The sequence below is a fragment of the Vulpes vulpes genome, chromosome X (genome assembly GCF_048418805.1).
Source record: "Vulpes vulpes isolate BD-2025 chromosome X, VulVul3, whole genome shotgun sequence".
Lineage (NCBI taxonomy): Eukaryota > Metazoa > Chordata > Mammalia > Carnivora > Canidae > Vulpes > Vulpes vulpes.
Window position 1 is genome coordinate 49,404,911 of NC_132796.1, and position 24,682 is coordinate 49,429,592.

A 24,682-nucleotide genomic window follows, 5' to 3' on the forward strand; every position below is an offset into this window, starting at 1 on the left:
GAAAAGGTCTTTGTAAAGTGCAAAGTGCTGTTCACATAGAAGAAATTATTATTACACTGCATCTTCAGGAAGGCCCAGTAATCAAGAGCCTGTGCTCTTTGGAGTCAGACTGCTTGGCTTTAGAATGTGGTCTGCCAATTACTAGCCTTATGATCTTGGACAAGTTACTTAACCTTTCTGTAATTCACTTTTACAGATTCACAGAATGGGGTTACTAATTGTATCTACTTTTTATTGGATTGTTGGGAAGATTAAATGAGTTAATATAAGTGATATACTTGTTAAAGAGTTATTCATTATAAGCAGTCAGTGTTAGATTATTACTCTCCTACAACTGACAGTACCATCTTTTGCCTCCCATCATCATCTCATTTAAGTAGTTCACTGAAATAAGGAGAGCAAGGAATATTATCCCCACCATATAGTTTGTTCTTGCCCTGCTCCTCAGCATTAATGGCCCCTGGGGCTCCTCGGGAGCTGCCTGAGTGCCAGTGGTTCTCACCCTAGTGGAGGTCTGGGACTTCATTCAGCTCATCAATTGCTCAGTCTGACCACTGCCTGTACCTCATCTTCAGGCTTCCGCAACCTGCACGTGGATGACCAGATGGCAGTTATTCAGTACTCCTGGATGGGGCTCATGGTGTTTGCCATGGGCTGGCGATCCTTCACCAATGTCAACTCCAGGATGCTCTACTTCGCCCCTGACCTGGTTTTCAATGAGTAAGTGCTCATGGGCCCAGAACTCACATAAACATAACCTCTGGCCAGACCTGATTGGGGGTGATGATGGTAATGGGAGCAACAGTGGAGGGTAGCCCATTTGACCTCTAGGCAGTAGAGGCTCCCACCAGACTTCCCAACCTGAGGTGGCTTTGGCCTGCTGAAAGGCCACCTGGTGGGAAGCAATGGGGGATTGGTTCTGAGCCATTCCTTTCCCACCCAAGACCTAGTATTTTAGCCAGTTTCTGACCTGCCTTGTAGATTATCTCAACGTCATGTCAGGGTCCCTCTCCTTCACTCCAAGCAATGTAGGGAATGGACAAAGAGACTCGCTTATGAAAGCTGAAGTTCCCGTGGTCCCTTTGCTACCACTGAGGGCTACTGCCAGTCACAGTTTGTAGTAGCTCCTCTGTGCCAGGACTATAGGAGATAGTTTCTAAATCCATTCTCGTTGAGCCCTCAGAATTAAGCTCAACAGAGACACCTGGGTGGCTCAGCGATTGAGCATCTGCCTTCGGCTCAGGGCGTGATCCTGGGATCCGGGATTGAGTCCCACATCGGGCTCTTTGCATGGAGCCTGCTTCTCCCTCTGCCTGTGTCTCTGCCTCTCTCTCATTGTCTCTCATGAATAAATAAATAAAATCTTTTAAAAAAGAAAAAAAAGAATTAAGCTCAACAAAACAAAGTGACTCACCCAAGGCATGTTGGTGACAAAATTCAAAGTATGTCTGTATAACTCTCAGCTCTTATACTGCCTCATGGTGGTAAGTGACAGGGAGGAGCAGCTCTACCACTCTCTGGCCATGTGACATTGGCCCAGCCACTTCCTTTCTCTTTAAAAAAAGGTTTAAGTGGTGCCTAGGTGACTCATTTGGTTAAGCATCCAACTCAAAAACAGAGGATCATAGGGGAGGAGAGGGAAAAATAAAATGAGATGAAATCAGAGAGGGAGACAAACTGTGAGAGACTCTTAACTACAAGAAACAGACTGAGGTGGGCAGCCCGGGTGGCTCAGTGGTTAAGTGCCACCTTCAGCCCAGGGTGTGGTCCTGGAGACCCGGATCGAGTCCCATGTCAGGCTCCCTGCATGGAGCCTGCTTCTCCCTCTCCCTGTCTCTCTGTCTCTCTGTCTTTCTCTCTCTCTCTCTCTCTCTCTCTCTCTCTCATGAATAAATAAATAAAGTCTTTAAAAAAAAGAGACTGAGGGTTACTGGAGGGGAGGTGGATAGGGGGATGGGGTAATTGGATGGTGGGCATTAAGAAGGACACGTGATGTAATGAACACTGGTGATTATATGCATCTGATGAATCGCCTCCCTCTACCTCTGAAACTAGTAATATACTATATGTTAATTAAATTTAAATAAAATTTAATAAGTAAATAAAAATACTAAAAAGAGATTTGATTTATGCTTGCCTGCCCACCAGCTCTATTTATACTTCATGAATTTGGCCAAGGGCTGAGATTTGGGAACTACACTTTTCTCAACTAAAATCTCTGTTCTATAATTTCCTGTGTCACTATCTATGGGCAAGACTTGACTTCTCTGATCTTCAATTTCACGGTCTGTTAATAAAATACAACTTTCTTAAATGGTTTGTTATGATGACTAAAATGAAAGCTACTGGATGTGAAATGCCTGTCCCATAATAGGCAAGAAATAAAAAAGAAGTACCTTTCTGATACTCTTTCCCTAATAGTGTTAATTTTCTCTATGCTTGCTGTTTGAGGTCCCCTGATAGCATTGTGAGTGGAGCTGCCCAAAAAATTCTCCCCAAGGACCTTGAGCCAGTCTCACCACAGAGAATCCTTTTGGTCAGGGCAGGAATTGACCTTCCTTCCCCTCTAGCCCTCTAACCCAGAAGAGCCTTAAAATAAAATGTACAGGCTACTGGTTCCTTCCAGTACAGCAGGGCCATATGGGGGAAAATGAGTATCCCCAGCTGCCCTCTTCCAACCCAGCTAACTCTGGTAGCCAGGAGCTAAGAATAACCATTGGGCTTTTGGCACAACTTGCTTTATAGTTTCCAGATTTCCAAAGAGTTACCTATGATGCCATCTTCTGGGGTAGGCCTCTAAAAGCCCTCTTTGTGTGTAACTCTCACTCCTACCCTCCAGTGATTGAATTAACATCCTGTACCACCCTTCCCATCCAGAGCCCTAAGACCCTTGAATCTTTGCAAGGTGTTGATTGTTTTCTAAATCCTCATTTCCTTTTCTGCCTCGATATAAGTAATTGGGCACTCCTTAGCTTTCTGGCCCACTCCCATGTATCTCTTCAGAAGGCACCACAGGATGGGGTGCCAGGGTGGTTCAGTGGTTGAGCGTCTACCTTTGGCTCAGGTCCTGATCCCAGGATCCTGGGATTGAGTCCCATATCAGGCTCCCCAGAGGGAGCCTGCTTCTCCCTCTGCCTATATCTCTGCCCCTCTCTCTGTGTCTCTCATGAATAAATAAATAAAATATTAAAAAAAAGAAAGCACCACAAGACTCCTAACATGGGCAGGGTCCTAGACCCATCAAGCCCCAGAGCTCCTGAAACAACAGTGCTCCTGTTCCTCTTGTAGGAACCACTATGGTAGAGCTCTTCAAGTCTCTAGAAACATCTAAACCAGTATTTCTCAACAGGAATGCTGGTGACATTTTCAGAGGAATAATTCTTCATTGTGTAGGATGTTCTTGCATATGGGAATATGTTTATATTCAACAGGCCTGGCACCTGCCAACTAAATACCAAATAGGATCACAGTCACTGTAATAGTCCAAGTTTTTCCCACATACATCTAGTGCTCCCTAGGGAGGTAGTCCCCTCCAGTTGAAAGCCACTAATTGTTGCCAGCCTTCTCAAGATACTCATAGGGAAGCTGAAACCCAAAAGGAGAGAGAAGGACTCTGAGCCAACCCATTTCCTGATCTCTTTGACACCAAACCCTGTCATCAGGCCTGCTTTCCTCTCTCCTCATCAACCTCTTTGGGGAGAACTCATGTTGTGAGGATAATAGGCGGGGACCCCAGCTATGTGACCCTGAATAAATTACCTAACATCTCTGAACCTCAGTCTTCGGGTCTGTAGAATGGTGAGTAGCATTATAATGGCACCTTCCTACTTGTCATTTATTGAACATTCACCATATGCCAAGCACTGTGCTTGGTGTTTTGCAATTTTCATCTCTTCTTTTACCACTCTCCTTTATTCTCACCTACCTCTGCTCTCTTCCTGAATTCCACTCCTGCTCCTTGTTTTCTACCTTCCACTCTCTTCTCTCTTTCCACTAACTCTCTCCCTACTCTTTTTGTCCTTTCTCCTTCTTGTTCCCTTCCCCTCTGAATTCCTTCCCTTGCTTTTCCTCCTCTCTCTTTTTCCCACATTTCTCTGTCCCTGGGACTTGCAGGAGTGTTAGATCAATCCTCCATATTAGGGCTGTGATTTCAACTGTAAAAAAACTGCAGTGTTATCACCAACAGAGGCTTGCAAGTACAGTATAGACTGGAGCTGGATCAGGTCCCAGGGTCAGCAGATCTTATTCAAAAATTCTCTAGGGTGAAGGACTTTGGAGCAACACTGCTTTGGTCAGTTGACTTGTGATACTGTTTAAATACTTCCTCTTTCTAGCTGGTCTCCAACCTGAATTGAATATACCATCTGCCCACCTTCCCTTTTTCTCCAGGCCAGCCAAGATCTCTCTAAGATAGGATGCTGACCTTCCACCCAACCAGTACCAGGCCTTCTTAGCCTATGGAACAGGCTAGTAGTGGCTTGGGGACCAAAATGTCAAACCACAGCTTTCAAGCCTACTGCTCTAGGAGGTCTTTCTCCTCACCACTTCAGTGGATGTCAAATTCCCTTTCCTTTCTCCACAAGATATAAAATCAGTTTTTGTAGGTCTTTTTCTTTCTCTCATTCTCTCTCTCTCTCTCTCTCTCTCTCTCTCTCTCTCTCTCTCACACACACACACACACACACACACACACACACACACACGATTTCTGAAATGCTGAAAACCAGGAAGGCCAACTAGCAGGAAGATGCTGTTATCTTCATAGAGGCTTGCCATGGCCAGTGATAAGACAGAGAGGTTGTTCCCCCCTGAGAAACTGCTCAAACCTTGGCCATTTCCCTATATAATTTATAGGTGCTAATGTGATGATCTGTTGACAAGTCACTGTAACAAAAACAACTCACATGTGTTTACTACTCCTGAACTGGGATAAGAAACCACCAGTATATGAGGAGTACCTCTTCAAGGTACATTTAGATTGGACATTCAGAAATACTTCCTGGCTGATTTGATAAGCATTGGAACTCATTTTGAAGGGACAGTGGGGAATCTTCTTCCCTGGGAGGTTTTTTGTTTTTGTTTTTTTTTAAGTGACAAAATTTCTAGCAAGGGAAATGACACTTATACCAAAAGACAGGGGAATTGACAGGATAAATTACTGTGGCCAGTTGGGGATCCTGGTGTCCTTATGTTAGGATTTAATTTCTAAAACTTATCTCCTAGAAATACTCCATATTGGGATGCCTGGAAGGCAGGTTCTGGCTTTGGCTGTAGCTGGGATATTAGAACTGTAGTCAGGGAGACCATGTGCCTGGCCCATTGTGTTCATTTGGTTAGGCTTTCCTGTCTCTGTCTCAGGAAATAAGAGGGCACAGGGACCTGAAAATTCCATGTGCTAACCCATATCCTGACCAGGGAAGATGAGTAGTTACCAGGATGTCAGGATTTTGGGAAAAAAGAACAACCTCATTCCTTGTCAATGAAGCACCACCCAGAGAAACTGCTAGCTCTTCTTGGAGAACCTGGGAAGGGGAGGGCAACCAAAGACATTCTCTCACAGCTTATTGTTAACCCTTTCCTTCTTACTCCTTTCCTTTCTCTGGATGTCTCCTCTGCAGGTACCGCATGCACAAGTCCCGGATGTACAGCCAGTGTGTCCGAATGAGGCACCTCTCTCAAGAATTTGGATGGCTCCAAATCACCCCGCAGGAATTTTTGTGCATGAAGGCGCTGCTGCTATTCAGCATTAGTAAGTGCTTGGAGAGATACAAATAAAATGTCCCTGGGGTCATAGGCACTCAAAGGGGAACTACTTTTACCATTAAAGATTTATCGGGGAGAAGCCAGCTCCTAGGCATTTTCTTTCTTCATTCACCCTCCCTCCTCCATGCTCCCTTAACATCCTTTTTTCCTACCAGGTATGAATTTCATGACCACAGACTAATTTCTTTGCTAGAACTCAACGTTTATTAGATCCCTACCTACCTGCAGCCTCTCTTTGGAACAAGGCTTTTGGGGCTGGCTGTAGCAGGTCTCTGAAATTTTCCATAGCGTCTCCCATAGAAACAGGCAAAGATCACCTTAAATTTATTGCAGAGCAGAAGGTATTGCCTCCTGAAAGGAATGTCCTCTTCTGCCAGTAGTAGGAGTTCCATGTAAGCAACCCAGGTAGGGTTTGTTAGGCAGCCAAGTAATCTTTCTTTAATGTCTCTTCTAAATGGAGTGCTGTCTTAGCCCCCTTAAGGAAAAAGATAGGCCACATTTGATATTCAAAGCTATATATTTTAATTGTCTAAGTCAGAGCTGGACTGTGACATTGTAAAACCACAGATTCAAAGAAAGGTGTGGATAAAAAGACTAGAAAAAAGAAAGGCTCAGTAAATTGTATTTACTTGATGCCCTTCCAGTTGGGTCCAGCTAGCCTTTTGTCTAGAACTTCTTGGCTGACTGAAGGACCCAGGCATACAGACTTCAACTGACAGGAAACCAAGTAGATGGTTCCCTCCCTTTGGGGGTGGGAGTCAAGTTTGTGGTCAGAAAACTTGGTGCTTTGTCTAATGCTTCTTTGTGGGCATGCTTCTCCTCCCCATTCTGTCTTCATCCCACATCAGTTCCAGTGGATGGGCTGAAAAATCAAAAATTCTTTGATGAACTTCGAATGAACTACATCAAGGAACTTGATCGTATCATTGCTTGCAAGAGAAAAAATCCCACATCCTGCTCAAGGCGCTTCTACCAGCTCACCAAGCTCCTGGACTCTGTGCAACCTGTAAGCAAATGATGGAGGGTGCTTTGTCAGGGAGAAGCAACTTGATAGAGCTAAGTGATCATATACTCTTCTAGGATCTGGCACCTCTTATTGGGTGGTGCTTCCATTCTCCTCTGAATATGAATGTGGCCCAGGAAGCAAATGCAATGGAGAAGAAAGGAACATGGGTCACAATGCCCCTGGATGTTGTGAAAGAGGTGGAGGAATTGAGAACAGAGCAGTTGGGACTCAGGGAAAGGGCTTAGAGCAGATAAGTTCTCTAGGCAGACAAAACAGACCTAAATGTTTTTCCCCTCTTCCTTGAATCACGTTTGTATGTTTGTACGCGTGTGTATATGTGTGTGTGTGTCTGTGTGTCTGTGTGAGAGAGGGAGGAAGAGAATGTAGGTGTGCACATGTGTGCATTCTCATGCACATGCCGGGAAGGAGGAACACGCAGTCCTGAGTCAGAGAGCTTGCAGTTGTGTAAGAGATCTCTTGGGAGCCCCCAGTAACTCCCTGGGGACCATTTAGTGTACGCATGCACGAACACAAACATGTAGAGACAGGGAGGATCGGGGCCGGGGAAGGAGGAAGAAATTAAAGGTGGGGGGAAGAGCCTGACCGAAGCCAACTCCTTGTCAAGCTTGTTTTCTCCTCTTTATTGCTCCCCTACAGATTGCTCGAGAGCTGCATCAGTTCACTTTTGACCTGCTAATCAAGTCCCACATGGTGAGCGTGGACTTTCCAGAAATGATGGCAGAAATCATCTCCGTGCAAGTGCCCAAGATTCTTTCTGGGAAAGTCAAGCCCATCTATTTCCACACACAGTGAAGCTTTAGAAGCCCCTGTCTTCTCACCACCACCACCACCACCCCCGCTCCTCTTTTCAGATATCTTCTGCCTGTTATAACTCTGCACTACTACTCTGCAGTGCCTTGGGGAATTTCCTCTTTTGATGTACAGTCTGTCATGAAGGTGTTCTTGAGTTCTATTTGCTGTACTTTCCCCCCTTCTTTTCCTCCTTTCCTTTTTTTTTTTTTTTTTTTAACCTCCCTGTCTGATCCTCCCATGGCACTTTCAGACTCTGCTCCCTGCCATGGCTCTTATCTGTGTTTTGAATGGTGTTGTATTTCTTTAATTCTGTGATGATCCTCATGTGGCCCAGTGTCAAGTTGTGCTTGTTTATAGCACTGCACTGTGTGCCAGCCACACAAACATTTACTCACCTAATGCCACGGGAAGTTTAGAGAGCTGAGTATCTGGGAAAACAAAAATGAAAACAAACAACCATCCTGAAACCCCAAATCCTATAGGGTTTCTTTTCCTCTTAAAAGAAAACAAACACAATTCCCCCAAAGAGGCCAACAGTATGACTAGAATAAGGTGAAAATCGCAAGCCCATAGGGAGTCACTATTCTCGCGCCCCCCACCCCCAGCTCAGCCTCCCTGGGAGACTTTATTTTCTGCCAATGGCTATTGCCGTTAGAGGGCAGGATGACCCCAGAGATGAGTTAGGAGGGGAGAGACAGATTTAAGAGAGGACTAAGAGGAAGAGGTGGATCACCAGTACCTGCCCACAGCCTTGGCCCCTGATGGCTAGACTGCTTAACAGTCCAGTTCATCTTACTGAAAATGTGCTTCTTGTTTGAAAATGTGCCTGCATGTGAACGCCTCCCCTCCAACCAAGCCTTTTTCTCTCTCACCCTCTGCCTCCACCCTCAAATTGACTTTCAATAAGCTTTTCTAAGAGCTTTGAATTGAATGTTCTCTTTTGCCACAACTTGGCCACTTCCACTGAAGAGTCAGACCAGTAAGAAAGAAAGGAGAGATCTGACCCTTTGGAAGGCCTTATCCAGAGCCAGGTCTGCTTTCCCATTTGTGGGTCAGGGAAGAGGTTGGGGCTGGAGTCAGAGGAAAAAGAATCGATACATTGATTGTTTTCCTGCTTAGGACACTGAAGATTTGATCACTCTCTTCTCTTACCTTTAAAAGAACTGAATGTTTTCCGCTTGACTCCATATGCACCTGTGAGAGCTCCTTCTTACCTGTCCTTCAGTGGTTTGTGGGCCTGGACCTCACCAGACTGTATTACAGCCATATTGGTGATACTTGTCCATTTATTTGGGCCCGTTCACAGACTCTGCTAAGAGCTGCTACCACCAAGAAAGCTAGCAAGCCAGCAGTCTTTATCTATCTTTAGATGCCAGTAGGCTCAAAGACTTCTTACCAGATATCTTTCATCAACTCTCAGATTTCTGGAGCCCTTAGACAAACTGGAAAGAAGGCATCGATGGGATTGGACAAGCTGGGCGTCTTGCCCTTGTACCCTAGAGATGATACCTTCCCACCAAGTGGAGAAATACTTACTTCTTCCTTCAGAGCAGCTAAAGGGGCTATGCAGGTCAGGGTTAAAGAGAAAACTCAATTACCAGGGTGAGAAGAATAAAGGCGCTAGAACCAGAAACCCTGTATATGCTGTTGTTGCCACCTAGCATGTCCACCTGCAGAAGTCCTGGGAAGAAGAGAGAAGAAATAAGAGGAGACTGACTACTAAACTAAAGTCTTCAAAGGCAAAATCTAAAGCCAGATGGGCACCATCTGGTCAGTTTATGCATCATTCTCCTCCACTGCTGATTCTGGGCTTTGACATTGGCCATACTCACTCAGACCCCCCCCCCCACCTTTGTTACTGCCTCTCAGCCAGAGGGAGACTGAAACATTTATACTACAGAACCATGACCTCATTTGGAAAGGTCTGGTTGGCATGGCTCCAATGGGCTGCCATCCATGAACTCAGGGTGTGCTCCTGGAACACTGGTTTCATATGGTCCTTTGGCACACCTCTGTTTTGCTGACTTTGCCCCCCGCCCCCAGTCCTGAGTTCAGGGGGAATGTCCACCTACTTTCTCATCTTGGCAACTGCTTCCTCACTTAGCTCTTATGTTCATCTGCTAAACACAAGAAATTAGGGGCCAGTTGCCAAGCTGCCCATTTCACTCTACTTATTGAGAAGGTAGTTTCTGAGTGACATGTTACTATCTACATGGGTTTCCTCCCCTGGTTTCTGTGTTGATATTAATAGCCAAATGAACTTGCAAAACAGCTTCTTTAAATAACAAGAGACAGGGGAACCTAAGATGGGTGATACACCAATCCAAGACTGCTGGATAAAACTAAAGCTGACAGGTTCTCTTTCTGAGGTAGGATAGACAAATTCTGGTTTTTTGTTTTTTTTTTTTTTTTAGGACATCATCATTTGGCTTATGTAAGCTCATGAGATTACTTCTGGCTGTTTTAAACAAAACAAAACAAAGAAAAAACCCATCGCTATTTGTAGCTACACTAGGTTATAGTTTAATAGTTCCTTTACATCTGTTTTAAAATGATTTTCATCTTTTATGGTACATGGATTTGATTATATCATTCTAATATCTCTCCTTGTAAATACTGGATGCTCTCCTTTTTATTTCTGTTGACTACCAAATTTTTCACCTTTATGGATTTCCCAATTGTGACTCTTGTCTTTATGAATATATATGTTTTGCATTTGTGAAAGCCAAAAATCAGTGAAACAGCAGTGTAATTAAAAGCAGCAACAACTAAATTACTCTGAATTTCCAAATGGCGAGACTAGGGAAAAAACAGCCCGAACCAGGGTTTAGGCCCAGTGTTTTTTTGCACTGGGGTTTCAGTGAGTGAAGGAGATCTTAGCTTGGCTTTGTTCTCCCACAGAGAAAAGGGGATTTTTTTTCCTTTTGGCCATTGATGTTCTAGCCAGTGTAATTGACAGAAGTCTCATTTTGCATGCACTCTGCTGTACAAACAGAGTTAATGTGGTTGGTACATTGTACTCACCTGTGAAGGATTGGCCACCTAGATCCATTCACCTGGTGAGTGGAAAGATGAGGATCCCTCCCAGACAAGTAATGGTAACTATCTCCAAAGAAATCTGCAGTGCTCAATGGGAATAGAATGAGGAAGAGAAAAAGAAGGAGCACCAGGGAGAACGCCCCATCTGTGCTGCCAGAGAGTCACAAACTCTGTGGTCAAAGAACAGTCTTGTGGCAGTTTCAGCTCTTGTTCATTTGGCAGCTCTTCTGGGCCTGGCCTCTGAGCTGAGATGAGGGTTGGGTTCTTTGTTCCATAGCTTATCTGTGCCACAGACAATACCTTGGAGAGTTCTTGGAGAGTTCGTTATTTTTTTAATGAGAATGGAATTTTTCAAAGTATTCTGTCATTTATCTTTGAAAAAGAAAATCAGTAATACATATATTTTTATATATGTTCACTGGCATGAAAAAAAAAAGAGAAAAAAGCTTTGCTTTGTCCTTTGGATAGTTGCTGAGGTGATTTCAGGTTGAGAAATAATGTGCTGATGCTAGAGTCCCTCCCTGTCCATATTCTACTTCTAAATACATATATGCATAGATAGCAAGAGGTATTTCTATTTGCACTTTAAGAGAAAGTAGTTTCATCATCCACATGATAGTGACACTACACGAATGACCTAATTTTGAGCTTCGAGTAGCTTCTAAGAGTTTGTTTCATTAGCCACAGCATAGACATGGCCTTGCCCTCTTTGCTTTCTTGATATTCTGTGGGGCTCCAAAGCCCAAGCCACTCCCCTCGACCCCTTCCCATCCCTGTGCCAGGATTGCACTTCACAAGACTCTGCAGACAGCCCTATAACTATCCCTGTGTGGCTCTGGGGAAACAAGAGGCTGACTACTAATTATCTTGTGCCAGTTCCCCAGGTGAGAGGGCACTGGACCAAAAGAGTGGCCTTTGTGCTCAACCCCCTGTAAGGGGTCATGGGAACCAGGAATGCTAAAGCACAGGATCAGATCCCAAACTGAAAATCAAAATAAGCCATTTAGCATGTGCATTTTCTTGTAAAAGGAGGTTTATACCCCTGCTGCCTTTTATAGGCAGGTCTGTTTCTCACCACTAATCTCTTTGAAAATCTTTGAAAGCATTTAAAAAAAAAGACAAAGAGATGAAAACATCACATTATGTAACCAAAGATTACACTGTATCTGCTAAGATACCAAAATTTAAGAGCATGGAGGGAGCAAGCATTAGTGCCTCTTTGGTAACTATCCAAAGACAGACAGACTAAAGGACTTTGTTGTTCATTGACTTATAAGAGTTTGTGGGTTTTCCCCCAAACAATATACATGTTTAGCAAGGTGAAAGATAATTTTGAAAAAAACTGAGTTTATAGGTCCTTCACTAAGTGATTTTATAAGCATAACTAGCTTTCTTTTTCTCTAGTAGTTGCTGAGCAAATTCTTAAAGCTCCATTATTGCATGGTTGGAAATGGAGCTGTCTTGGCCACTGTGTTTGCTAGTGCCCATGTTAGCATATCTGAAGATGTGAAGCCCTTGATGAGAAGGGGAGCATTTAAAGGACTAGATTTTGCACAAAAGGGACAGCAGGCAGAAATTCTCATTTCTGCCCACTTTGGATGACACAAAAAGCTCTCCTGGGTTTAAGGCAGAAGGTTGAAATATATTGTAAATTAGTATTTGTATCCATGTTTCAAAATTGAATTATATATGTATAGATATAATGCGTTCTGACAGCTTTATGTTTCTCTGCACCTTTATATTTGGTTCCAGGTCATAACTGATACCATGTACTTATGAGAGAGGCTACAATGACACTTTGGAAGCCCTCTCAGAATGGACAAGATACCTGGGTTGATCAGATAGCTAAGAGATCTCTACCTCTATTGGGGCCTTACCCATAGGGGAGGACAGGATAGGGTACATGATGTACTGCACTTTACTAGCCCAAGACAGATGAATGTGTAAAGGGTGGTGAAGATTCATTGGAATCAACTGGGATTTCCCATAGGGAAGGCCCAGGCTTGGGGCCAAAGGCCCACCCGAATGACTAACCAGTAGACCCCTAATGGGACCTGAGCGTTGGAAGAAGGAAGAACATTCTTTGTTCTTCAACATCCTTGTGAGAAAAGGGCAGTTTCCTAAACTTGGGAACCTGGAGCAAGTGCTCCGAATTTTACACAATTCACTCACCTACGATTGAGGTGCTCTTGCTACTGGGTGTCTGTGTGCTCTAATTTTGGTTTTGGATATGTTCTGTAAAGATTTTAACAATGAAAATATGTTTTTATCTGTTACAAAACTGTCAGTGTACTTACTAGAAGTTGTATCTCTGTAGATGCAGGTCCATCTCTGCCCCTGGGTAGGGATGTTTGGCTTCAATTAAGAAACTGACCCTGGGGTCTGCTGCCCAGAGCTTCCCAACCATAAACCATTTCCTAGGTGAAGGCAGAAAACTCTACATTAGTCACTCCTGCTTTTCAGATGCTTAAGCTGAGGTACCAAGCCACTTGGAATGTTCCTTCCCCCAGAAATTAGTGATAAGTTTTCCCCATTTAGCAGGTAGACATCATTTTAAAGGGAAAAGCAGCCTTGGCACAGTTTTGATTTATCCCCATTTGACGTAGCCAGAAAGTAGGTAATATGCATTGATGGGTTACCAACCCCAATTCAGTATAGTGGGGGTGCTGAACCCTTTCTTTACCTCACTTGTCTCTTAGCCTTTTATGGATTTAAATGCAAAGCTATGGACTGAGTAGTCCTGCTAGCCTAGAACAGCCCCCACATGTACTAATTGATGAGGCTATCTCATGGCTGCAGATTCCATGGGCCCCCAAAAACTGAAACACACACATACCCCAAAGCAAAGAAGTTCCTAAAATGTTGCTGCCCGGGTGGTGCCCTCCCTGGCTGCTGCTTTACATTTTGGGACTCTGTTCCCCTGCACTGCAGGCAGGCCAGGCCTACAGTCTTTCCCAACCTTAGCCCTTGGTGCTAACTGTCCTGCAGTGAAGTGCCTGTGGGATTGTCCTGTCCCATAAGCTCCTCAGGTGCTGAAAGTAGCCACCACTGGGATAACCCAAGCTAACAAAAGAGTCCCCTCACCATTCATGACACCTTTCTGCTTTCCCCTAGACTGGAACATTGATTAGGGAGTGCCTCAGATGTGACATTCTTGTGCTGTCCTTGAGATTAATTTGGCAGCAAGAGGGAACAGACAATGTAACCAGATGTAAGAATTAATTTTCAATGTTGAGGGAAAAAATAAAGAAAAAAAGAAAGCATCATATAAAGATGTTTTTAAAAAGAAACAATAATTTTGCTTGAAAGTTCTGATGGGGCTTTAAAAGTTCTTTTGACTGGTTCTTAGAGCGGCATTTGGCCTCCACTGGGTAGCAGGACCAGCCCCAAGCTCTAGTGCTCTCTTCTTTTTTTGTAATCTTGGAATCTTTTGTTGCTCTAAATACAATTAAAAATGGCAGAAACTTGTTTGTTGGAATACATGTGTGTCTCTGGGTTTGTCTCTGTCTCTGCTTTCAGAAATATCATCCATTTGTAAAATACTGGCTTGCTGGTCCGCCAGTTAAAACTTGGCCACGGCCCCTGTTGTGGCTGCAGGCTCAAGTTATTATTAACAAAGAGACTCGAGAAAAGCTGCTAATGTCCTCTTATCATTACTGTTAATTTGTTAAAACATAAAACCATCTAAAATTTCAGGGGGATGTCATCAGAGATTTTTAATTAGCTCTTTTTTATTGGCTCTCTTTATTGAAGTCAAGAGTTGGTACCATGCCCAGTGGCCTTTTATGCTATGTTGATTTTCACATATTTTAAAAAATCTTTGCACAAGGGTTATAAATATGCCCTGAGTTGGCCCTAGAATAAGTTGAACTGAGACCACCAAAATATCAAAGAGTCTGGGCTAAGAAAGCACAAACGGACCCTGATGACCCATTACAACCTTGCATCAAACCCTGAGCTTGTCAACCAGTGGAAATACATACAAAACCCAGCTGTTAACCCTCATCTTCATCCTTATGGGGACATAAAATGATTGGGAGCTTCACTGCCCAGTTCTTGCCAAGCTTCACATAAGGAATGGGCATGTTCATATTCTCACTGTTTTTCCAGAGCTCTATCGTCCTTGACCACCCAAGTAAAATCTGAACCAGCTCTCTTTGATGTTTTTAAGGGTTTAGGCAAGGTGGCCTCCTGTCTTCTCCCAGCTTGGATACCAAAATGAGATCCCAGGTTGAATTTCTGAGCTTAAGATATAGACCATCAATGAGGTGTGACAGATGCATTAAGGAATAATATGAAAGCTCCCTGTGCCTCAGTGTCCTCCCTAGAATAGGGATTGTCACCATGTCTCTCTATGGGCCCAGGCTAGGGATTCACTGAGAATGTGTGTGACCCAGCTGGTGAGACTATTGCTCTTGCTTTGTTCCCTATTAAAATGTGAGAACCCTTGAACAGGATCCCAAGTTGAGATATATTTGTCATTGGCCACCTCAGAGTGGATAGCTTTCTCAAATTATTCCTGAACACAGTGCTTGATGGAGAGAAGGAGAAAACAAGAGATTTTGCTGATATGTGTGTCTAAGTAATAGAGAATGTGTATGCTTGTGGGTTGGTTATGTGTGTCAGAGCCTGCCTCTATAAGACCTCTCTGACCACCATTGTTTGGTACTCTTCTTTTGTACCTACAGAGAGTGGTCTAACAGCCACCCTACTTGGTTTTATTAACCACTCAGTTCCTGCCTAAAGTAACAAGGTTGTTAGCTTCCACCATGCATTTTCCAAGGGATAGCAGAACACAGAGGTCAGGGGAACAAGGATATTTGGTGTATTAAAGGAGCCCAGAGGCTCCAATATATGGTCCAATATATGACTTGCTCATAGTCATATAGCTAGTGTATAGATAGGATTCTGACCTGCTGATTTACTTGCTATATGGTACTGAGCAACTCTTTGCCCTTTTCCAGATCTTAGTTTTCTCATCTATGAAATGAGCGTATCTAAAAATGTAGAATAAGACTGAATGAAATGGGAAGCCCCTTCCAATATCGAAATTGTGCTTATTGCAAACTACAGTAGTAACACCTTTGTTAATCATGACATAAAAGGGGAAAGGAATGGGCTCTTCATTATCCCCAAGAGACATAGTTTGGGAACTAAAATCCCCATATTTGTACTCAACAAAAAGTTAATGAACACCTGGAGAGAAGAGGGTCAAAACAACATTTGAGTCCTGTGTTACAGATGCTGTCAACCCCTTGATTGATGGGGAAAGGGCTCAAAAGTGAAATAATTTGTTTACCATGTAGATGATCTCATAAGTAGCAGAGATACTTAGGAGTTAAGTAAGCCACAGTCCATGCTTTCAGTGAGTTTACAGCCTATTAAGTGCCTTAGGCCAGGCCAGTCTGGGGCTTTAACTTATCACATCTACCTTCCAGCCTTCTCACATCCGTCCCTCAGACAAGATTAAGCTACCTTTCATTGATAATTGCTGCCTTTTAAAACTAGAAGGGGTTTTAGCAACTAGCCCAAACATTCTTCACATGAGGAAGCCAGGCCAAAAAATTATTGAATGTTATTGCGAATTAGGACCCTTGGCAAGGTTACTAGCCCTAAAACACCCAGCTTACCGTCTCTTCATATGCCTGCAGGCAGCATGCCTGGGTGGCAGGGCACCTGAGAATCTTTACCATCCCTTTGCACACTGGTTCAGACCCCTGATGAGAGAGCCTCTGCTTCTCATCTGTTTTTCCCAAGTATACAGTTCAGGGATCTCTATTCCAACCATGGCACGTACTTCACCTACCATCCACTCCAAGAGGTTTTCTTCATGCCATTGCTGAGGGTGGGATGAGAAAAGGAGAGGATTATTGGGAAAGCTGGAGAAGTAACTGTAGAAGCCATGAGAAAAATTTAAAAACACACTGTAGTATAACAAAGTAGGTTTCTGAGTTAACAGACAGATGCAGATGATTCAAATTCTCAGAATCTCCTGCCACCATTTCTTCATGCCACAACTTCCCTTCTTCCTTCAACTACTTCCCCAGGGTACTTCAAGCAAGGACAAGGCCATTTGGGGAACTTGGACTGGCTGGCTGCCAACCAGGAAAACTGTACCAAGAAAGTCAACTTAAGCCAGACTCTATGCAAATAGCCGTGCCCTTCCCAATCCCCATTGGGCACTTTGAATCTCAGATCAAAATAGGCCAGCAGAGCAGCAGATGCTGTGAGAGACACATCACCTGCCACCTGGATCATGACACTTGTCCCCAAAGGAAGTAAGGCCTTAAGGCCTTTAGATGCTTATACATAAGGCTAAGAGTGGGTATGAAACTTCTGAAAGAACCTCACCACCTCAAAAGACTGCAAAGATTCTTCACAGAGGCACAATATCCAATCATTCCCTCATTCATTTGTTCTTTCATTTATTCACAAACTATTTGTACAACCATTATGTATCCTACACAGGAGTAAGAGAGACATGGTTTCTGTCCTCATGGAGCTTCCAGAATAGTGAGAGAGACAAAAACACAGACGATTGTAATATAATGTAATGGGTACTGTGGTGAGGGAAGTTCAAGGTTCTGTTGGGGTACAGAAGAAAAAATGTCTCTCATGGAGTAGTGGGAAGGTCTAATTGGAAGCCTTCTTAGAGCAGCCTAGGCTATGACCCAAGTTGAATGAAGATGGGCCTGAGGGTAGAGAAAAAGGTATTCTTAAGGCAAGAGATAGCAGCAGCCTTGTTAGTGAAACTACAAATAGTTTAGCCTGAGGGAAAAGTTGGAAGAAGGTTGTGGCTGTGAGAGACCAAGGAAGAGTGGAGGCATAAGCAAGCCAATGAAGGCCTATGTGTTAAAGAGTTTGTACCTTTACCTCAAGTTTAAAGGTAAGCCATAGAAATCCTTGGCCGCATTTCAATTCACAGAACTTATGATCTCATATGAACCTCACAACATCCTGTGGTGGCAGGCAGGTCAGAGAAACTAATAGTACACTGAATGTTAACTAACTCAAATTTGGATAAAAACTTTAAAGAATAATAGTAATATTTTAACTAGTATGATAGTAAAGAATCCACAGCCAGAAAGAAATGAAAGCAGAAATTCTGGAGGTAAATGAGTGTCAAAGCCAAATGTTACCCTGAGAAGACTGAATTTCTATATTGATGACTATAAAAGATGAGAGAAAAAGGAGAGAAACACTAGGACTTGCCCAAGATGGGAAATGTTATAGGAAACTTCCATATAAGGCTGGTACCCTAAAGGGGTATACCCTCAATGTAAAAGTAAAGAAAAATTAATCTGTCTCACATAAGGAGATAGCAAGAAAACCTGCCTCACTTGACCTTGGCACTGGGTGACGAAGAAAAATAAAACTCTCATGAGAATTTGTAGCCATAGGTGGTCCACATAGAGTTTTGTAATCCTAATTCAATATGTATGAAGTCTGAAAAACAAGAAGCTGAGATCTCAGATCAGCAGTTCCCACAGGTGATGACAAAGGCAAATCCCCTGAAAGAATACATTCAGGCCTCAAAAATTCCTATATATAATGGTCCAAAGAAAAAGAGCATCTCATAGTCAAAAGTTACACACACACACACACACAAAACAAGATACCCTGAAAAAGTCCATAAAAACAATAAGCATCAGAATCAAACCCACAGGGACGCCTGGGTAGCTCAGTGGTTGAGCATCTGCCTTTGGCTCAGGGCATAGTTCCAGGGTCCTAGGACTGAGTCCTGCATCAGGTTCCCGGGAGGGAGCTTGCTTCTCCTTCTGCCTAGGTCTCTGCCTCTTTCTGTCTCTCATGAATAAATAAAAATTAAATCTTAAAAAAAAAAAGAATGAGACCTACAGACCAAAGAATGTAGAACCATCACAAATAAAATATAAAGTTAACTTTATTTAAAGTGATTAAATAAGCAAGGAGCAAGAAACTATGCAGAACAACCAAGCCAAATTTTTCAAAATGTGAAAAAGAATAAAATAGAATCTCTAGAACTAAAACATAGGTAGTAGAATCAAATATAACTGAAGAGAGAATTAGGAAAATGAGAGATATGCAAACAAATTACCCATAGTGTAGTATTGAAAGACAATAAAATACAGACTCATATGTATATAACATTTTATCCATTAATCTGTTAGTGGACACTTAGGTTGTTTCCAAGTCTTAAGTATTGTAAATAATGCTGCTATGAACGTGGGGATGCAGATATCTCTTCAACAGAGAATTTTGTTTCCTTCAGATATGTTCCAGTAGTGCAATTACTAGATCATATGGTAGTTCTATTTTAAATTTTCCATAGTGGCTATACCAAATAACCCCACCAACACACAAGAGTTCTCTTATCTCTGCATTCTTGTCAGCATTTGTTTTACCTGTCTTTGATGATAGCTATTCTAACAGGTATTAGAATGAAGTGATATCTTATTGTGGTTTTGACTTGCATTTCCCTAATGATTAATGGAGTTCAGCACTTTTTCATGCACTTGTTGTTGGACATTTGTACATTTTCTTAGGAAAAAAAATGTCTATTCAGGTCATTTGCCCATTTTTAACAGATTATTTGGGGGATTTGGGGGGTTTTGTTCATTTATTTGTTGCTATGGAGTTGTAGTGTTCTTTATACATTTTGGATATTAACCCCTTATCAGATATATGGTTTAAAAATACACTTTTTATTCCATGGGTTGCCTTTTTATTTGTTCCTTATTTCTTTTGCTGTGCAGAAGCTTTTTAGTTTGATGTAGTCCCATTTTTTTAAATTTTTTATTTTGTTCCTTTTGCCTCAGGTGTTGTATCTAAAATATCATTGCCATAACCAATGTCAAGGAGCTTTTTTCTTATGTTTTCTTCTAGGAGTTTTACTGTTTATAATCTTATGTTTAAGTTTGTAATACATCTCAAGTTAATTTTTGTGAGCGGTGTAAGATAGTGGTCTAGTTTCATTCTTTTACATGTCAATATCCAATTATTCCAGCACCATTTATTGAAGAGATTGTCTTTTCTCCATTAAGTATTTCTTGGCTCCTCTGTCAAATATTAGTCTACTGTATATGCATGGATTTATTTCTGCATTCTCAATTCTGTTCCATTGGTCTGTGTGTTTTTATGCCAGTACAATACTGCCTGTTTTGATTATTATAGCTCTATAATATAGCTTGAAATCAAGAAGTGTGATGCCTCCTGCATTGTTCTCCTTTCTCAGGATTGCTTTGGCTGTTTCTGGTCTTTTTAAAATTTCATATAAGTTTTAGGATTGTTTTTTTCTACTTCTGTAAAAAATATGCCATTGATAGAGATTATATTGAATTTAGTCTATAGATGGCTTTGGGTAGTATGGACATTTTAACAACATTAATTCTTCCAACCCATGGACATGAGATACCTTTCCATTTATTTATGTCTTCTTAAATTTCTTTCACTAATGTCTTGTAGGTTTTTTGTTTGTTTGTTTTTGTTTTATTCAAGAGAGACACAGAGAAAAGCAGAAACATAGGCAGAGGGAGAACCAGGCTCCTTGCAGGGAGCCTGATGCAGGACTCAATCCCAGGACCCTGGGATCATGCCCTGAGCCAAAGGCAGATTCTCAACTACTGAGCCTCCCAGGCGTACCTTTCTTGTAGTTTTTAATGTAGATATCTTTCACTTCCTTGGTTAAATTTATTGCTAAGTATTTTATTGTTTTTGATGCTATTGGAAATGGGATAATTTTCTTATTTCTTTCTCATATAATTCACTGTTAGCATATAGAAACACATTTTTGAATGTTAATTTTCTACTCTGAAACTTTAATGAATTCATGAATTAGATGTAACAGATTTTTGGTGGAGTCTCTAGGAATTTCTCTATTTAAAATTGTATCATCTGCAAATAGAGATAATTTTACTTCTTTGCTTCTAATTCAGATGCCTTTATTTCTTGTTCTTGCCTGATTGCTCTAGTGAGTACTTTTAGTACTAAGTTGAGTGGTAGTGAGAATAAGAGTGGTGAGAATGGGTACCCCTTCCTGTCCCTGATCTTAGAGGAAAAACCTTTAACCTTTCAGCATTGAGTATGATGTTAGCTGTAGACTTGTCATATAAGCCTTTTTTATGTTTAGGTACATTCCTTCTATATCTTTTATATAAGAATTGTTAAGAGTTTTTGTCATGAATGGATGTTGAATTTTGCTCACTAACTTTAGACTTTATTAAGTATCCACATAATATTGTTAAAATAACCAAAGTTTGAATGTCAAAGAATAGAAATATATATACTAGGCAAATACCAACTAAAGAAAGCTTTTCTGTTTATATTAATAACCAACAAAATAAACCTATGACAAAAGCATTACTGTAAATATATAATAAATTTGTGATGATAGAATGTCCAGTTTATCAGGAAGATAACATTATTTTAAATGTGTATGCTTCTCATAACCAAGTCTCAAAGTATATAATGCAAAATGTGAAACTAAAGCTGACTGTTGAACAATGCAGGGGATAGGGGTACTGCCCCTCTATGCTGTTGAAAATTCACATATAACTTTTGACTCCCCCAAAGCTTAGCTACTAATAGCCTACTGTTGACCAGAAGCCTTACTGATAAACATGAACAGATTAACACATATTTTATATATTGTAAGTATTGTATGCTGTATTCTTACAATAAAGTAAGCTAGAGAAAATAAAATGCCAAGAAAATCGTAAGGAAGGGAAAATATTTTTACAGGATTATAATCCACATATAAGTAAAAAGCCCATATATAAGTATACTTATGCAGTTCAAATCCATATTGTTTAAGGAAAAAGTTAACAGACTTTATATTATAGGGGGATATTTTAACATATTTCACTCAGGAATTGATAGATTAAGAAGACAAGAAAATGGTAAGTGTATAGATTTGAACAGAAAAATTAAACAAGCTTTTTTTTTCTTTCATATATGGAACTTTAGACCCAACACCGGAGACTGCATATTCTTTTCAAGCACATATAGAGCATTTTTGAAAATGGTCCATGTGCTAGGTCAGGAGCCAGAAAAATTATAGCCCTTGGGCAAAATCCAACCTGCTACCTGATTTTGGTTTTCCTTTTTCAATAGTTTTATTAAGATATAATATCACACATTTCATTCATTTAAAGAGTATAATTCTGTAACTTTAATTATATTTATTGAGTTATGCATCCATTAATAGCCAACTATAAAATACTTTAATTACTCCAAAAGAAAACCCCATATCTCTTAGCCTCTCACCCTCCAGTCTCTCCATACCTATTTCTCTCAGCCCTAGGCAACCATTAATCTACTTTCTGTCTCTACAGATTTGCCTGTTCTGGACATTCCATGTAAATGGAATTTTAAAGTATTTGTCCTTTGTGACTGACTTCTTTCACTCAGCCTACTGCTTTCAAGTTTCATCCATGTTCTAGCCTGTGTCAGCATGTCATTATTTTTATTGCTAAATAATATTCCATTGTATGGACATACTACATTTTGTTTATCCATCCATCATTCGATGAACAATTGGGTTGTTTATATGCTCTAGCTATTATGAATAACATTCATGCACAAGATTTTGCCTGGACATCTGTTTTCATTTCTTTTGGGTGGATACGTCAGAGTGGAATTTCTGAGTCACATGACAACTATGCCCAGTTAATGGTAACTTAATTTGGTTGATTCCAAGCCCTCATTTATTTTCTTTACCTTTCTTTCTCATTTTGTCTCTCTTTTTTTTGTCTCTCTCTTCCTATCTCTGTCCCCTTTCTCTGTTGCTTTTTCTACCTCATACCCTCCTCTTTCTTCTCTTATTCTATCTGTCTTTTCTTTCTCTCTCTCTATTGCTTTCCCTTCTCCTGATGCTCTTATTCTTTCTCATTTCTACTGCTCCATTCCTTTTTCCCAGTTGAGTTTCTTTCAGTCTCTCAAATCTCAGTCTCTCTCTCTCTCTCTCTCTCTCTCCCCCTTTCCCTAATCTTCATCTCTGAGCTCTCCTTTAAGCTCTAGCTAATTTCTACTAAGTACCAGTACAAAACAATCCAAATAATGCAGTTAGATTTATTATTATTATTGTATTTTATTTTAAATTCCAGTAATTTAAATATCATACAGAGTGATATTAGTTTCAGGTATACAATATAGTGATTCAACAACCCAGGGCTAATCATGACAGTACCTTCTTAGTCCCCATTACCTATATTACCCATTGCCTCCACTCACCTCAACTCTGGTAACTAGAGTTCTCTATGGCTAAGAGTCTGTTTCTTGGTTTCTCTCTCTCTTTTTTCCCCTTTGTTTATTTTATTTCTTAAATTCCACATATAAGTGAAATCCTATAGAAAAAGTTAAAAATAGAACTACCCTACAATCCAGTAATCCCGCTACTGGGTATTTACCCCCAATACAAAAACACTAAATCAAAGGGATACATGCACTCCCATGTCTATAGCAGCATTATTTATTTTTAAAAGTTTTTATTAAATTCCAGTTAGTTAACATACAATGTAGTATAATTTTCAGGGGGACAATATAGTCATTCCACACCTTCATAATATAGTAACATTATTTACAATAGCCAAATTATGGAAGAAGCCCAAGTGTCCATCAACTGATGAATGAATAAAGATGTGGTACAGATACACAATGGAATATTATTCAGCCATAAAAGGAAGAAATCTTGACATTTACAAAAACATGGATGGAGCTAGAGAGTGTAATGGTAAGCAAAGTAAGTCAGTCAGAGGATGTAGTTAGTTTTGAATTGTTTTAAGGTCAGTGTGTACATCAAATAGATCCAAAATTTGCCTTAAATATTCCAATTCAACAAGTATTTATAGACCACTAACTGTATCAGATATTATGCTTGATTTCATTATGCATAATTTTATTGACTCTTCACAACCAATTTGCAAAGAAAGAAGGGACTATTATTCCCATTTTACAGATGAGAAAATTGAACAGAAAATTGAGGTTTGGGGTAGAAAAGGAGGCATGACTAAAATTGCTAGAATTAAGATTTGTTTCTGGTTCCAATGTCCATGCTATTATTACTGTGCCAGGCTGGGAGTGATTAACTCCTATCCCTAGAGTTTGAAATTAAGAGTAGGAGTGGAGGGTAGGTGTCAGAAAGTGTTGGAAGGTAGAAAATATCCAGGTAGTTATAAGTCCTAGCTCTCCCCTTGTCCAATTTTCCACCCAAATTTGCTACACTCTTGACCTCTTTCTCAGACATTTTCCTGCCACAGACCCTGAGCCTGTCTTAATCAAAGTGGAGAGAATCTTAGAATTTTTGTACCTTTCAGTCAATGCAGTCTGGAAAGAAGTTATATTCCTCAGACCTGGTACCTGGCATCGGGTTACTATATTGTGTCTACTGCTTCCGCCAGTGTTCTTTGCTGCTAATTGAATGACACTTGGTGAGTTAGGAGTGAGACATAAGCATCTTTGTAGCCCTTAAGCTTCAATATTCTATACCCTCACTTCATGCTTGTCCAGTGCATAAGCTTGGTTTCCTGCCTGGTTATCCTGTTTCATGTAGCTCTAGTCCTGGGGCTCATCGCCACCTCCCACTTCAGCTTTACTCCTTTAGGGGCAGGTTCCACTCATGTGCCTCTCTTCCATAACCAAATCTCATATTACTAATCATGTGAGTGATAAAGTAGCCCCAATTCTTCCCTGCCTCATCCTGCCCTGGATGGGCTACTTATATCCACTTGCAGTCAGGATAGTCTTCTCCTAGGCTATTTTCTCTCCACTAGGCCCATGTTACCAAGGACTTAAGGCCCCTGGAATTCTTATAACTGAGTCATGAAAAAAATCAGAGTTTAGCCTTAAAATGAAGGCCCAAGCCTGGTCTCTCCCATCACATTTTCTTACTTCTACAGCTACAATCCAGAATGGAATTAATTAGGTAGTACACATTTTTCAGGTACAGCATAACCTTTCCATGGGGAACTCTGACTGACAGATTCTAATTTATAAGCTTTATTCTGGTGCATAGACAAACACTGCAGTGCTCAGACTGTATCTTTTGAAGGTTATAGCATTTAGACGCCAAAGCTCTTAATTTTA

General features: G+C 41.1%; 1 protein-coding gene across 1 annotated transcript in view; it reads left to right on the forward strand.

The window, feature by feature from the left end:
* Positions 1-14,099, forward strand: part of AR (androgen receptor) — a 197,683-nt gene extending 183,584 nt beyond the window's left edge. The window contains exons 5-8 of the mRNA XM_025986825.2: positions 576-720; positions 5,619-5,749; positions 6,612-6,769; positions 7,427-14,099. Of these exons, the coding sequence (XP_025842610.2) occupies positions 576-720; positions 5,619-5,749; positions 6,612-6,769; positions 7,427-7,582 (590 nt within the window). The 3' untranslated portion in view covers positions 7,583-14,099. The remainder of the gene's footprint in view (positions 1-575; positions 721-5,618; positions 5,750-6,611; positions 6,770-7,426) is intronic.
* Positions 14,100-24,682: the final 10,583 nt, after the last annotated feature.